At 27.3% G+C, this 16,217-nt stretch overlaps 1 protein-coding gene across 1 annotated transcript; it reads left to right on the top strand.

The window, feature by feature from the left end:
* Positions 1 to 311: 311 nt before the first annotated feature.
* LOC119671091 (peptide transporter family 1) lies at positions 312 to 15,470 on the top strand. The gene is made up of 6 exons (XM_038081599.1): positions 312 to 1,078; positions 12,951 to 13,029; positions 13,107 to 13,335; positions 13,422 to 14,742; positions 14,805 to 15,041; positions 15,101 to 15,470. The coding sequence occupies exons 1-6, from the start codon at positions 1,043 to 1,045 to the stop codon at positions 15,308 to 15,310; spliced, it is 2,112 nt and encodes a 703-aa protein (XP_037937527.1). The 5' UTR covers positions 312 to 1,042; the 3' UTR covers positions 15,311 to 15,470.
* Positions 15,471 to 16,217: the final 747 nt, after the last annotated feature.

Here is a 16,217-nt window from a genome sequence, read left to right as displayed (position 1 = left end):
TAACAAAATAATAATAATTATAATAAAATTATTATTTTTGAAAATAATAAATAATATAGAGTGGAAAAAAAATAATAATAATAATAAATATGATTAAGTTTTTAATATATATAACTATGATTCTTATTTTAGATATTGTTATCATATATAGATATATAGATTATATATATTGTTGTTGTTTTTGTTATTCTTGTAGTTAATGTTTTTTTTTAATGTAAATTATAAAATTACAAAATTTACGATCTCAGCACCGCAAGAGCAAAATGTCAATTCAATTCCAGTGCATTTTCTCCATTTTAAAGCGCTCGAATGCAGTGCAGCGGTTTCATTCGAGTACCAAGTGTCGAGCCGTGATGACAGCTTCAGTTCGCATCGTTAACTTCATTGTTTGAGCTTCTCGTTGCTGTTGTTGTTGTTGCTGTTGTGAACTTTAAATGTTGAAAAATATTCTGTCGCGATTTTGTCGTTCTGTTTTTATCTAAAATTGTGAAAAATAATTTTGATCTGTGTAAACAATATTAAATTTTTTGAATTTTTGCCACTGGTGTGTGTGACCGTCAAAAACTTTCGCGTCATTGTTTTCGCATATTTAAGAAACGTTTAAGCGGTTTTTCACACCTGCTTTTACAATTTTTTCTTATAACATTTTTAAGTTTTTTAATAAAATATAAAATATATTTGGAATACGCACGTGTAGGCTGATATTCATAAATGCATAACCTTTGTTAATTTTGTTGAGATTTCATATTTAAATAATTTTTCTGTTCTTGCTTATTAAAATCGTGCTTTTTTCATAAAAATTTGTCTTTAACTAAGAACTCAAACGCCATTTTGTTGCAAAATATATATAAAAAACAATTTTTTTACAAACTACTGCTGCCTATAAAGCCAGCAACTGTTTTGCAAAACAGTTGTTCTCCTAAGCTGTGATTTATACCAGTTGAGTTTTATGTTTGTCTCAAACGTTATATGAGTTTATCGAAGAATTGAAAATTGTTAGAAAAAAATTGGCAGACGAGTGGATTAAGTCAACTGAGACAAAATGGTCAGCAACACACTCAGAATATCGGAAAAAGCGGTAAGAATAAACGTCTTGATATGTATATTATTCACAACACTAAAAATAATTATAATCAAATTAAAAATTTGTCATACTTTATAAAATAATTTTTAATTTAAGAAATATGATATTTTATTTTAATTTTTTTATATAGAACATTTTTTTTTAAATTTCTATTATTATTTTATTATATTAGTGTTTAATATTATGAATATACTTATAATCAAATAAAATACTAGAAATATTTATAAAATACTTATAATCAAATTTAAATTTTGCCATACTTTATAAATTAATTTTTATGTTAAGTAATATATTTTTTAATTATTTTATATAGAGTATTAATAATACTATAGTATTAGTTAATATTAATTAAATATATTGATATTATTCATAGCACTAAAAATACCTATAATCAAATTTAAAATTTGCCATACTTTATAAAATAATTTTTAAATGAAGAAATATGATATTTTATTTTAATATTTTTATATAGAACATTTTTTTTCAAAATTTCTATTATTATTTTATTATATTTGTGTTTAAAATAAAATATATTTGCTTAAAATTTTTATTACTATTTTAATATATAAGATTTTAATATATACATAATATATACGATATTATTTACAACACGAAAATGACTTATAATTAAATTTAAAAATTTTATTATCTTATAAAATAATTTCTAATTTTAAAAATATGAAACCAATAAAAATTTTTAGAAAAAATTATTTTTCTTTTATTATATTAAAATATTTTGAAACTAATTATAAATTTCAAGATAAATTCAAATTATTATTATTATGTATTATATTAGTATGGAATATATTTATATATTTATGCCTTTAAATAAATTTACATTATTTTGAACACAAAAACTTCTTATAATCAAATTTAAAATTTCCCATACTTTATAAAATAATTTTTAGTTTAAGTACTATATTTTTTAATTTTTTTATATAGACTATTTTTTCTAAAAATGTTTATTATTTTATTATATTAGTGCTTAATAAATATATTAATATTATTTACAACACGAAAATCTTATAATCAAATTCAAAATTTTACGTTCTATATAAAATAATTTTTAATTAAAGATATATATTTTATAAAGATGATAGTTTATAATTTTTTTATTATAGAATATTTTTTCTAAAAATTTTTATTATTATTTTATTATAAATATATATATATATATATATATATATACATAATATAGCAATGTGTTCAGTATTCAGTATTAAAAATAATAATAGTAATAATAATTAAAAAAATATTAAAATTTATTTAAAATAAAATACCAAAAATTATGTGAAATATTTTTTTTGTTAATAATATATATTAAATAATAATTTTAATAATAATATTAAAACTGTAAGTCATGGATCACCTAAGTATTTTTGATTTAGTCTTATAAGTATTGAGTGCTGGCAGATAATATACGGGCTCTCTTAAGTTCGGTGTTCCACATGTTCTACATATGTCACTATTGATCAATATTATTTTTAGGGCATATGATGATAGCAGACAATGCCCTGTATGCTTCCCTGTTAGCACTCTACAATCTGTTCTGTGAAAGAATAAAAGTACGAAATTTGTAAATTGAATGTAGTATGACCAGCACATAATCCTAGCTTCCTTGAAAATATTTGTTTGCATACACACTCTATTTACTTATTTAAACATGGGTCGATGATATATTTATATTGTGGTATGCAAAGTTATGACAACTTATGAGAAATTTTTGGGCTGTGAGTCTTCTAAAGAACCTCTTTCCTAGCCAGTTGATTTGGTTTATGTGAGCTTCATGGAATTATTCTGTGTAAAGTTATGTGAGATACAAGTGTCTTATGCGATAAATTTTCAATAAATGTGTATATTGTAGAGTAGTTAAACTTATAGAATATAGTATTTTCGATATTTTTTCAGATAATTAATTTATTTTTTAATTTTGAAAACTTTACTACCAAATATGTTAGATTCAATGAAATATAAGAGGCACTTCCATCATTAAATTACAGCTTATAAACTCATAGATTTTTTATTAAAACTTTGGAGACAAAATTATTTTTTATGTTTTATTATAAACATAGTTTATATTTTTGATTTATACAAATACAAAAATTAGCAAAATATTTATAAGATCTATATGAATATATTTGTACTGCTTATATGTATCTTATGATAGTTGAGTTGCTTCAGATATGTTTTGTATAAAATTGGAAAGGGTTATTTAAAATTACATTTCCCATATATAAATAATGCGGAAAATACTAGTGATATATCGCTTGATTACTGCTGTCAAGCTGTTATTTGAATTATTTGCGAAGAAATTTAGACAGATTGCAGCAAACATTCAACACATTCACAATTGATAACAACTTTCTCAATTGATGCTGTGACAAACAATAGACAAACAGTGCAGTCAGTAACTTAAAGTGGCACTCGTAAGTAGATTCATTACAGCCTCTAACAGATGTCAGCTACTTCAGTGTTTGACTTGTAATGAGCGTAGTTATCTTTGTAATTATGCCTACCAAGAAAGCGGCAGATCAAATTGAATTTAAAATTTTCTATTATCATTTCAAATCTACTGTAAGACTTGAGGTTATTTCAAAACTTTCTACTAATATATATTCACTAACATGTTTCTCTTATGAGATATTTATTAAAAATACAATATATAACTAATAATTGAGTATATATCTTCAATGATTGCTTTTATCGCTTGAACTTAATATAATAAACAATTAAATAAACTAATATTTATTTATGATTATACTCATATTAATGTAAAAAATAATATAATATAGTTAAATTCAATAATCATTAATACTTGTATAGAATTTTTACTAAATAAATACTTTTGAACTTAATACGCACAGTTGCTTGTCATAACTTTATGACGTCAATTTGTTTATATTTAATTTTCAAATCTTTACCGAAATATTAATAAATCAATAAACAATTTTTTTTCTCGTAATATCGGTCAAGGTCCATGTCTCTCCATATTTTTGCACATAGAAATCATTCACCTCACGAAGTTAGCAGATCCTTTTATTGTTTCTTAATCGATTTGAACTGTTCCGTGTCCGTGAGTTGGCGCATTCCAATTGAGAATAAATTGAATTATGATTATTTTGATGTTTTAAATCGATTTTTGACCATCACTTACTTTAATTGACCCAATTTCTATTCCTATAGAGTCTTCTTCCTTTTATTATTTTTTGTGTGTTTTGTGTATTTTATTGTTGTTTTTACCCTTTAAAGCAGCGAATATACGAAAGATACAATTTTTGCGTGTTCCAAAAAGTAATCACAAATATTTATTTGAAATTTTATTATTCAATGTTTAAACGTTCTTGATACAATGACACTTGCCAATCCGTACAACGCACTCAGATACAAATTCTGTATATCTTTTTAATGAAAGTGAGTTTGTCATTTGAATAATAATTACATGGAAATTATTTGAAATGATATTGAATATATATATATATATATATATACATATATAAATGTGAACTTATGTAGTTAAGGCCAATACACTAATTAATTGAATGTGTCAAAAAATGCCACTTACATTTTATAAATGTTTTTATTGGAAAATTTAAAAAAAAATATTGTACATAAACTGAAATGTATTTAGTTTTACTTTTTATTTTTTAATAAAAAATTTTTTATGTACAAAAATTTATGTAGTATAAACAGTAGCTACTATTGATTGTGTAAGTAAGTTATTATAATTATTTTTAGTGCAAACAACTGTTTAACCGTAAATATAATTATAATTCGTCTTTATAATTCTTCATAGTTCTTTATAATAATGCTTATCCAGTTATCTACACCATTGTAGTTAATTGTTCTAGTAGTATGTATGCGACTAAATTGAATGTCCCTAGTAGAGACTGCAGTAGAATTTCTCCGTATGATATAATTATCTATCATTTAGGCTTAACACCACGATGCTCTTGATATAACATATCAATATAATTTGCCGATAAACGTCACAATTGGAATTCCAAGGAACTCCACCGGTACGAACTAATGCTATACCTTTGAGTATAACTTTCTATAATTTTCGATGTCTATCAAACAGCTTTACCGTTCTTTGGATCACAACACCAGATTAAGAAATGCAACTCCACATCATGAATGAATGTAGTAATTCTACTAGCATAACTTTGGGTTTTAACTACAGCCACCACAATATTCCCATTAAAAAAGCCAACGTCTATTGATCAGAACAGACGAAGTTGTAGTTCAAGACCCCATAATAGCAGATTTAAATCTGCTATTAAATCTGCCACATGTGAAATTCATTCACAACCATTTACACTCCAAATAGTATCAACTTACGACAGAAATGCCTTACCTCGGACTTATTTTTACTCTTATCTGAAAGGGGTACGCATTGAAGAATCAATTGAACATTAATTATATCACGATCTGGTTTAGAGATTTGACAGGGCTTTAGCAGCAAATTGCTTCCGTTATATCTGTTGTGTTATATTTAAGAATAATTTTTTTCTTAAATATTCATTATATTTTATTTAAAATTAACAGGTTTGAAATAAATTATTAAAGGTTCAAATATTTTAATATGTACCTCACGTGTGGCACAAGTATTTAAAAATTAAAAATTTATCTTAAATAATTTATTGTCAAGAAATATTTTTTTAAAATTTATAACTTATTTTAAGAAATTCCAAATATGTAAGCTATTCACAATTTAAATTTATTTAAAAATCACTGCTGTGTATTTTTACAATTAAATATGGAATTGCTTTTTAATATTTATTTCAAAAACATATATTCTATTGACCTTCAGCTGTAAATAGAAACTTCACAATTAGCAAGAATTATTTTCGTATTTAAATATTTTAATTAAAAAATTGTTTAAGCTTATATAATTTTAGTACTACCGGTATAAGTTTTAAAATTCATTTTCTATTCTTGAAAGCTCCATAACGTTCAAAACGAAGTGAAGTTGCATTTATTATATCATAAATAAAATCTGAAAAGTAATAGCAATTTTCATTAATATATGGAACTGAGAACATTCTTTCAGTCAGTTTAGTTACATTCTGTTTTTTATAGGTATATATAAAAATAGTGAAATGGTATTTGTATATCTTGAAACACATTTCGAATAGTTGTTTGCAGTGGCAGAGCAGCAGATATTCTACTACACATGAATATCATTTTATTATTCCTCTTATAAAATTTTAAAACATAAAAATTAAGTTCAACACGTTGAGTTCAAATAATTTAACAGCTCTTTTGTCCTTGAAGGTACACAGTCCAACAAACTGTCATAAAAGCAAGAACCTAAAAACCTGTTTCCACTGCAAGACAATGTTGGACAATCGCACAAAAAAATAGTTCAGGGCTTCTTTCTAGAATGACTGTTAAAAGATATGTATAGTTACAACACATACATTACTATACACCATTCTATTAAAGACAACTGCGGTATGACTTGCTATGTGAACAGAGTTTCTCTAAAGAAGCTCTCAAGATCAAGTCTTGTTATAACAGTGACCAGAGAGAAAGTCAATACTTCTTTTAGTATACACGCGACTTCTTTCAATGAGCTGGAGCACATACCATATTAAGAAAATTTATTTTATCTATCATTAATTAGTAGTAAAAAATATTACTAGTACTTCTTGTAAAGATCTCCAACAAGGTTGGCCAGATAGACGGTTTGTCTATTTATTCCTTTTTATATTCCTTTGTCCAGAACCCCAGATGAGAATGATAACCGCAATCTAACTTAACAATTATGTTGACATATATGCAAAATAAATATAATTTTTGGCACGACATATTATTTTGTTTGTTATACAAAATAGGATCTCCAATTAATGGGCTTCAAGGTTTTAAATTTTTACATTATGTTAATATTACGAATAGCGAATTTTTTAAAATTTTTTTAACATGCCAAGAAATGACTAACCACTAGACTCGCCAGATGCTGAGCTAGTTATTGTATTTTTTTTCATATATAAATTCGAAACTTTTAAACCTGATATCTCTTAAAGTCCCCATTATTTGGGAGCCCTATTTATTTGGTCCGCCACTGCTTACAACAATTAAACTTGTTATTTTTTTTATTCTATTGACAGAGTTTTACTTTTATTTGTTTTTTTCTACTTTAATTCTCTGTAATTACAAACCAAATGCTATAAAACAGACGTAATAAAGTATACACAGCTAAAATTACATTATATTTATATGAGTTGGTAATTTTTATAAAATTTTTTTAATATTTTAAAATATGTAAAAAAATAATATTTTTTTATTCTGTTTTGATTGTTGTTTTCTATGCAAAAATACTTCATCTTCCATTTTTATACTCAATTCTCTAAAAGACAATAATAACTTTATAACATATTTGCATAAATTGTGTTAGTTTGAGTGTATAACAGTTACGAAAACTGTGCGAAAAATATGCAATAAAAGCTTCATTTATTCAAATAATTAAAAGCCGAATTATAATAGAAATACGAATAATCAAAAATCGCATTCAAATTAATTTCTTCCGGCTTCTTCGCAAAGTTTTTCCATTTGAACTTTCGTAGCTTGGCTCAGTCTGAATTTGAACGTTAGTCGAGTGGTTGCGTGCGATTTAAAAACTAAAAATAATATAAAATAAATAAAATAATAATAAAAATATTATTCATAAAAAGTTAAATTTTATTATACTATTTCAAATAGTTTTTTTTTAGTATTTGATAGAAAGTGCGTTTAAAAATGTTTCGCGTATGAACTTTCAGTTAAAATTATGCGTTTAAAATAATACAAAAACTATATTTAAAATTAAAAAAAAAATAAAAATATTTTATATATAAAAAAATAGATTTCACTCATACTTAAGTAATGAATTTGTTGGTGAGTTATTTTTATTAAAACAATATTAAAATTTGATAAATACATTAGGTGAATACATATTAATAAAAATGATAGATGACAACTGATTTCAGTTTGTTGTTAACCTTAAACTCTGCTAGCCATGTTTATGGGAGCTAATCATAATAATATATGTTATGTTGCCCTGAAATTATTTACGAAATCTGACAGATTTACCAACACTGCGTTATCAAATCGCAGAATAGTTACAGGCTCCTGGGGGAGGTATGCAGATCTGAGATCAATTATTGCTTAGTCTGATGAAGTGATAAACAATAATCTAGTCAAGGCTCAAAAAGGAGTTTTGAAGAAACTTCGCAGTTAATAGAGAGTAAAAGTGCTCAGGTGCACTGACTCAACTAGCCTTAACATAATAATAATTATGTAAATAAACTCTATCACCACCAGCTTTGGTCATCAATTAAAAAACTTCAGAAAAAGTTAACCAAATTTAAAACAAACCAAAAGTTAGCGTCCTCACTAGCTACTTACTTAGTTACTTAGTTGGCCATTACAGACGTGAGTCGTCCTTGGCCGCTTCAAGAGGCCTCCGCCAGCTAGCTTGATTAGTTGCTTACTATCGCATTCATTTCAATATCCTTCACGGGATATCTAACAGTTGTGAATCATTTTATGGTAATTTTTCAATGAAACAGAGGATATGCGTTTTCAAGTAGTTGAGAATATGAAGATAGTCCATATACATATGAACAATTAAGTATTTCTATAAAAAATATCGTATTTAATATATTTGTCCATTTGTCGTATTTGTTAAATGACGACAAATTCCTTTACTTTTCTTGCCAACTTACTTCATAAATACGCAAATTACAGGGTTTATCAAGCGACACAACCAAAACAGAACACTTAATGTTCGCAATGAAATTGCCAATTTCAAGCCAAAATCAAGTTACAAATAACAATGGACGGCTTATGTAACGCCTTTAAAAAAGTATGACCTCCTCAATCGTCCATACCAAATGTCTTACCATATAACGACTTTTTGTAGTTGCAAAAAACCATTCGACAATTAGTTGAGGTTTTTCAGATGATGAGATGAATCTATTTTATTTGTATCTACATTTTACTTAACCCCATTGAAGTACTTTAATCTCTTAAGGGGGATTCAGTTTGGGTGTTTAAAACTTATTATTCAGAAAAGATACACGGCTTTAATGGATACTTAATATAAATTTTAGTTTCTCAAAATCAAGAAGTTTTTAGTTAACTTAATAAGTGAATTAAAATTTTCTAAAACACTCTAACCACACAGATGATCTGAATACTTATCTGATCTTTATCATTAATCCAAAAGTTTCGTAGTATCTTAAAATATGTTTTTGTAAGTAAGGGTACTTTAAAGTTTTAACACAAAGATTTAATTTATCTTTTAATCCCACCCACCTTTTTATAACATTGAAAAGCATATAATTTGGGTGTGTCAATAGCATTGAGCATCTCTAAAACTTCCGATATAACCAAAATAAAAAATTTCAATTAAATCATGGATTTCATAAAAATAATAAAAAATAATTTGTCAAAAAAAAAACAAATACTAAAAACATTTTTGTTGACATTACATTTTTTTACTACTAAATAAAAACAATATTTTTGCTCAAAATAAATAAAACTTGTCAACCTTGGCCAAGAGACTAAAAAGTATTTATTAGATTTATTTATGGCTCAGACAATTTTTTTTTAAGTCAAGTAATAAAATCTATTCGAACTATTTAAGTCACGTGCTTCAAAGCGAATCAAATAGTTTTTAAATTTTTTATTATTTTTTTTTTTTTAATTGAGATTTGAGCAAAGTGCATATCTGTAAATATAATTAACAGTTAATTGCACTTAAGGCAGGTAAAAATTTTTTTAAATTTTTAAAATTTTTAAAAGTTTTCGAAAAAAGTGGGTCATTAATACTTTCTTCGTTGATAAGCCAAGCCAAGTTAAAACGGAAAGCACTCTCGACTTAAACATCATTTAGCGAATTTTGCATGTTAATTTTGATTGTTAAGTTTTTAACAATATTTCACATTTTTGTAAATATTATTAAGTCAAGCGTTATGCAATTCTCTTCATATTGTTTATTTACAAATTGTTAATAATTTACCAGTAAACCGCAAACACAAAAATATACTACCAGCAACTTATATAGTAAACCGCGTTACATATTCGATTAAATACTCTTATTAAGTGTTGTTATGTATTAAATAATTTGTTGTAATGTAATGAAACGATAATAACACTAAATAAACTACAATTATTTAAACCGAACCAATAAACATCCTTGACTTGGATTGCTTTTTGCGGTACGAACAATTTCTGTATTAGATTGAATTGTATTTGTGAGAATGGATAAGTACAAGTTTAAAATATTTGAAATTAATTTAAAACAATTTTCGAAGAAGTAATAAATATACTAATAATTAAAGAATTAATATACCTGCATATTTTCTAGATCTACCTAAAGATATTGATATAATATAGAGATAGTTTCCAGAACTTCTTTGCTTCACCATTACACTTTCACTTCTTTTCTGAAGTATATAAAACAAATAAATCCTTTTATATTCCATATATATAAATAGATATATGGTAACTACCATTATTACCTCTTTAAAAGAACATATCCGTAAATTAACATAAAGGAGAGCAAAATATGGTATCTCAACACAACTTCCCTCTGAAACACTTGTAACCCAAACTAGCACATGAAGAATATTTTATACTATATACATAAAGGCATATATGGTATCTCCAAATTATAATTACCTCTATAAAATCCCATAGCCGTAAATAACTATAAAGAAGAGAAAAAATATGGTATCTCAACACGACTTACTATTCTTTCTGAAACACTTGTAACCTAACCTAGCATAACCTAGAATATATGGTATCTATAAATTATAATTACCATAATTACCTTTATAAATTACCATATCTTAAAGAAGAGAAAAAATATGGTATCTCAATACGACTTACTATTCGCGCTAAGATACTTGTAACCTATCCTAGCACATGAAGAATATTTTTTAGAGGAAATGTATTAGACACAACAATTATGGTATCTTATTGTATAGAAAGAAACAAAGATAGATTATATTCGTATTCCCTCTGAATCCGTGAATTGATCATTTTATAAATAAAATTGATTAGAAACATTAAATGTGATGTCTCAATACGACTGAAGTAGATTATATTCCCTCTGAGACATATGGCACCTAATGCTGAATATTGTTTAGAGAAAATTTATATTTAAAATAGCATATGTGGTATCTCAATGTGACTTAAATAGATTCTAGAAAAAATTCATTAGAAATTACAAATATGGTATGGTAATTTCAATACGACTTAACTAGATTATATTCCCTTCAAGAATCTTTAACATAAATCGTTTATTTGTTGAAGAAAATTTATTAGAAACTACAAAAGTGGTATCCCAATACGACTAAACTAATCTTCTACATGAAGTAGGTATATTTTTTTGAGAAAATTTAGTAGAGAGTTTTGGGAGAATAAACGCTAAATAATCTAATCGTAACAAAAATCAGTTAGTCAGTCATTAGAAGTTACCATTAAATGCTTTGTTCTACTACTAAGCGGTGTTTCCAGTGGCATGTACAAGGTCGCGTTTACGGTTTCAAACCCATTCTAAAATATTTTGAACTTTTTTACACTGGCTTTAATTGATTTTTTTAATTAGATTTTTTATATGAACTTTGAAATAATTTTAATAAATTCCCATTAAATAAAACTGTATAAGACCCAAGGTGTGTTATTAATTTTATATAACTTTATAAATTGAAAAGTGTGATTTTTACTAAATAGTTTATTACGTTTAATAAATCAACTGAATTTATTAATTTTCTAATACGAAACTGTTAACTTTAAAAAATTACGTATCTGCAAGTATAAATGAAATATGCAACCATCAATCAAACTTGTTTTGTCAATCATTTTTTGTAAGACAAGTCCAGAGATAGGCAACCTAATATTGTTCAGAACTTGTAATTTCAATAAAGTAAACGTTTTTGTGTAACATAATTAATTAATAATATTCGTAAATGCTGTTGCTATTGCTAAATACTATTCCAGTTCATAATAGTCTTGTTAATATAAAACGCATATGCGTTTTAAACGCAAACATTTTCTTTAAGTTTGAAAAATGTATTGGCAACACTTACAGCAGAACATTTATTTGAATAGAAACACCAAATATAGAACAGCTGACGGAGTGAAAAATCAAAAATATAGTTTTTTTCTATAGCGCTTGTGTACATTAAGCGCTTAATTTCATACAAAAATTATAGGCAACACTTACAGCAGAACATTTATTTCAATAGAAACACCAAATATAGAACAACTGACGGAGTGAAAAATCAAAAATATAGTTGGCAATATTTGTTCTATCTGTGCTTATCTACATTAAGCGCTTAATTTTATACAATAATTATAGGCAACACTTAACAGCATAATATTTTTGATACAGAAACACCAAATGTAGATCAGCTGACGAAGTGAAAAATCAAAAATATAGTTGGCAACATTTTTTTCTATCTGCGCTTGTATACCTTAAGCGCTTAATTTCATAAAAAACTAAGCGCAAATGGTAATGCCGTCTACAGAAACACGGCTGATGTCAAAACAATTTAATGATAATGATTATATCTATTGGATTATTTTATTTAAGTATTTAATTAAAACAATAATGGTGCTCAAAATAAATAAAATAACTTCGAACTGCAAACAACTCAATTTTAATATGAAGTCGTATTGCCCACACCTGACTTTTTAGGCCGTTTTTTCTTATAGTCATTTGAAATTACCAGTATCTGACGTTTTTTTAAAGAAAAAACAAGTAATTTATTGAAAACATCAATTTCACGAAATACGTGAGAGAATTCATTCCATTTCACTTACATTTCTTCTGCTACACATGAAATAATTTGGTTTACTCCTTGTTTAATTGCAGCCGCTAAAATATCCCAAATCTGTGGGATTCATCATTAGCAATGAGTTTTGTGAACGTTTCAATTATTATGGCATGCGAAGTAAGTTTTTAAGAAAAAACATTAAAAATTCCTTAAGTGAAATTAATTTCTTCTTATTACTTTCAACTTTTTTATAGCGATCTTGGTACTTTATCTCACCAGTAAATTGCACTACGATGACGACACTTCAACGGTGCTCTTTCATGTGTTCACAATGCTGGTCTACTTATGTCCACTTGTCGGAGCCATTATTGCCGACAGTTGGTTGGGAAAATTTAAAACAATTCTTTACCTGTCCATTGTTTATGCCATTGGCGGTGTAATTATTGCCCTAGGAGCAGTTCCACCACTGCAATTGCCAGTAAAGTAAGTACAAATTATAATGCAAATCCAATAATTTTAATGTATTTTTTACTAATAAAAACTAAATGAAACAATTCTCTTTGTCACAGGGAGGCTACCATAATTGGTCTCGTATTGATAGCTGTTGGTACCGGTGGTATAAAACCTTGTGTTTCGGCTTTCGGTGGAGATCAGTTTCGATTGCCTGAGCAAGCTAAACAATTGGCCACATTCTTTTCGTTATTCTATTTTGCCATCAATGCAGGTTCAATGATATCAACCTCTCTTACACCGATACTGCGTCAAGATGTTCACTGCTTTGGTGACAAAGATTGTTTCTCTTTAGCATTTGGTGTGCCGGCCGTACTGATGTTGTTATCAGTTGTAATATTTGTTGCCGGCAAGAAGTTATACACCATGAAACCACCGGCAGGTAATATGATATTCGGTGTTTCGAAGTGTATTTCCGATGCCATTGGAGGTTGGCGACGTGAACGTAAAACTAATCCTAGAAAACACTGGCTTGATTATGCCGAAGCTGCGTCTGGTCTGAAAATGGTCTCCGACACAAAAACCCTACTAAAGATTTTAGTTTTATATTTACCATTTCCAGTATTTTGGGCATTATTCGATCAACAAGGTTCACGTTGGACTTTTCAAGCCACACGCATGGATGGTGAACTTTATGGTTATACCATAAAACCAGATCAAATGCAAGTTATCAATCCATTATTGATTTTGGGATTCATACCGCTCTTTGATTACGTATTTTATCCAATACTTTCCAAAATTGGCATTCGTCGTCCATTACAGAAATTGACTTTGGGTGGTTTATTAGCAGCTGTAGCTTTTGGACTTTCGGCATTTGTTGAGCTGAAATTAGAAGCTGAGAAACCAATCGTACCTGGACCAATGGATGCACAACTGCGTATTTATAATGGCATGCCTTGCGATTATCATTTTAAGACTGATTTACCTATGGGACTGTCGGGTAAAATAAAACCTTTAGATGTGTGGCAAGAACTACAAATTCCTGTCATGAAGGAAATGAAGTACAGGTATAATGCAACAACAGATAATGCCAAATGCCATAATATTTTTGGAGAACTGAAACTAAAACCAGGCAAAGCTATAGGATATTTTATAGCTGATGATCGTTTGCATGAATTTGAGGATTATCCCACAAAGCCAAAACTTGGTAACCCTGCTGTACGTGTGTTGCTTAATATACCTAGCTATGAAGGTCTTATGCAAATAAGGGATCCAACAGGTGAAAACACTAAACTCACAGCTTATGATGCCTCAAAGTTGGTGAATGTAGCGGCGGGGGAAAGCACAATTGTAATTAATGGCAAAACTGCAGCTAATATAACAACTAAAGGAGGTGGCGTATACGCTCTTGTGATTAATAGCGATTCAATGTCATCGTTTGTATGTTTCTCTCAAAAAAACTAAATAAATGAAAATCCTAAAACTCTCTTCTTTATTTACAGATATCAAAAGCACATGTTGTGGTGGCACCAAATCAGGTCCACATGATGTGGCAATTACCACAGATTATTGTTATTACGGCCGCAGAAATTATGTTCTCCGTTACTGGTCTGGAGTTCTCCTTCACTCAAGCGCCGCAGAGCATGAAGTCTGTGTTACAGGCTTGTTGGTTACTTTCTGTAGCTATTGGAAATATGCTGGTCGTTGTTATAGCTGAACTTAAGTTCTTTGAATCTCAGGTATGCTCATCAATTTTGAATTGTGATAAAAATTTAATTTGATAATAACAACTTTTTAGGCCGCTGAATTTGCACTGTTTGCCGGACTTATGATAGTTGATATGTTCATTTTTATGTTACTCGCTATGGGCTATACATACGTTCAACATCCGGATGATCCAGAACATGGTCATGTAGAGGAAACATCCAAGAGTAACACTAATGGTAATGCAAACCGTGTAAGAAATGCTGGACATTCCAATGCTGCTTTTGATGATAACGAAAAGTAGTACTTGAAAATGATAAGTTTGAGTTCAATGATTTCTTTCTGGCATTATTTCTGGATTTGAAAATCATAAATCATAATTTGGCGCTGTGATGTACTTAAATCTGCACAACTCGTTTATTTTGTATATTTTGTTGTATTTTATTTTATATATCAAAAAATTCGAATTTTTTATCTGTAAATATCATATGTGATTTTTAATAATCAGGTTGATTAATTTGTTTTTATATACTGTATATGTTTATATAATTATTTTTATTTTAGTAACAGTAGCTAATATGTATATTTATAAATGTTATTTATATATAAGAATTTCAATCTCATGTATATTTTGTAGTAAATTTGTTGATAATAAATTAAAAGATAAGTTGTTTTAAGAATTCTTTTTTCTGTTACAAATTTAATCATTGTTGTTGTATTATCTATTAAGCAACAACTCCAAAGAGAGTAGTAAGTTTAATCACAAGTATTATTGTTACCCGTACCGAAACAACTCAAATGAAAGTGGGATTTCACACTTTATCGTATAGTTATCACACTTTGTGGTGAGTATAATTGTTGTTTCTTTTGCTATCCATATTGCATCCTAAATCTAGCAGGAGTGTTGAGTATAATAGCAGTTATTATTTTGATCCGTACCGAAGCAAGTCTAACAGAAGTGGAGAGTATAACTTTGGCGTCATATCCAAATAGTTTTAGAACGTAAACCTGACTATTTCCTAAACCAATAGTACACATTCATCAGTAGTAGTTATCACCGTTAGTTTTAGTTATTTATAACACTTGTTTATATATTGCATATCTTTCATTTTTATTAAATGAAGTAGGTCTTAATTTACATCAATAACAGAATATATATACTATGGTCAAAATGCAACTATTTTAATTAAGTTCAGAACTCTTTCAGATAC

This window comes from Teleopsis dalmanni, chromosome 1 (assembly GCF_002237135.1).
Source record: "Teleopsis dalmanni isolate 2A chromosome 1, ASM223713v2, whole genome shotgun sequence".
In the NCBI taxonomy this organism is placed as follows: domain Eukaryota; kingdom Metazoa; phylum Arthropoda; class Insecta; order Diptera; family Diopsidae; genus Teleopsis; species Teleopsis dalmanni.
Note: the sequence above shows the minus strand (reverse complement) of the source record. Positions and strands in the feature narration are given on the sequence as shown.

Coding starts and splice junctions, on each gene's coding strand:
- LOC119671091 (XM_038081599.1), top strand. CDS start 1,043: ATGGTCAGCAACACACTCAGAATATCGGAAAAAGCG. Junction 13,336..13,421: donor CCACTGCAATTGCCAGTAAA/GTAAGTACAAAT, acceptor TCTTTGTCACAG/GGAGGCTACCATAATTGGTC. Junction 15,042..15,100: donor TTAAGTTCTTTGAATCTCAG/GTATGCTCATCA, acceptor ACAACTTTTTAG/GCCGCTGAATTTGCACTGTT.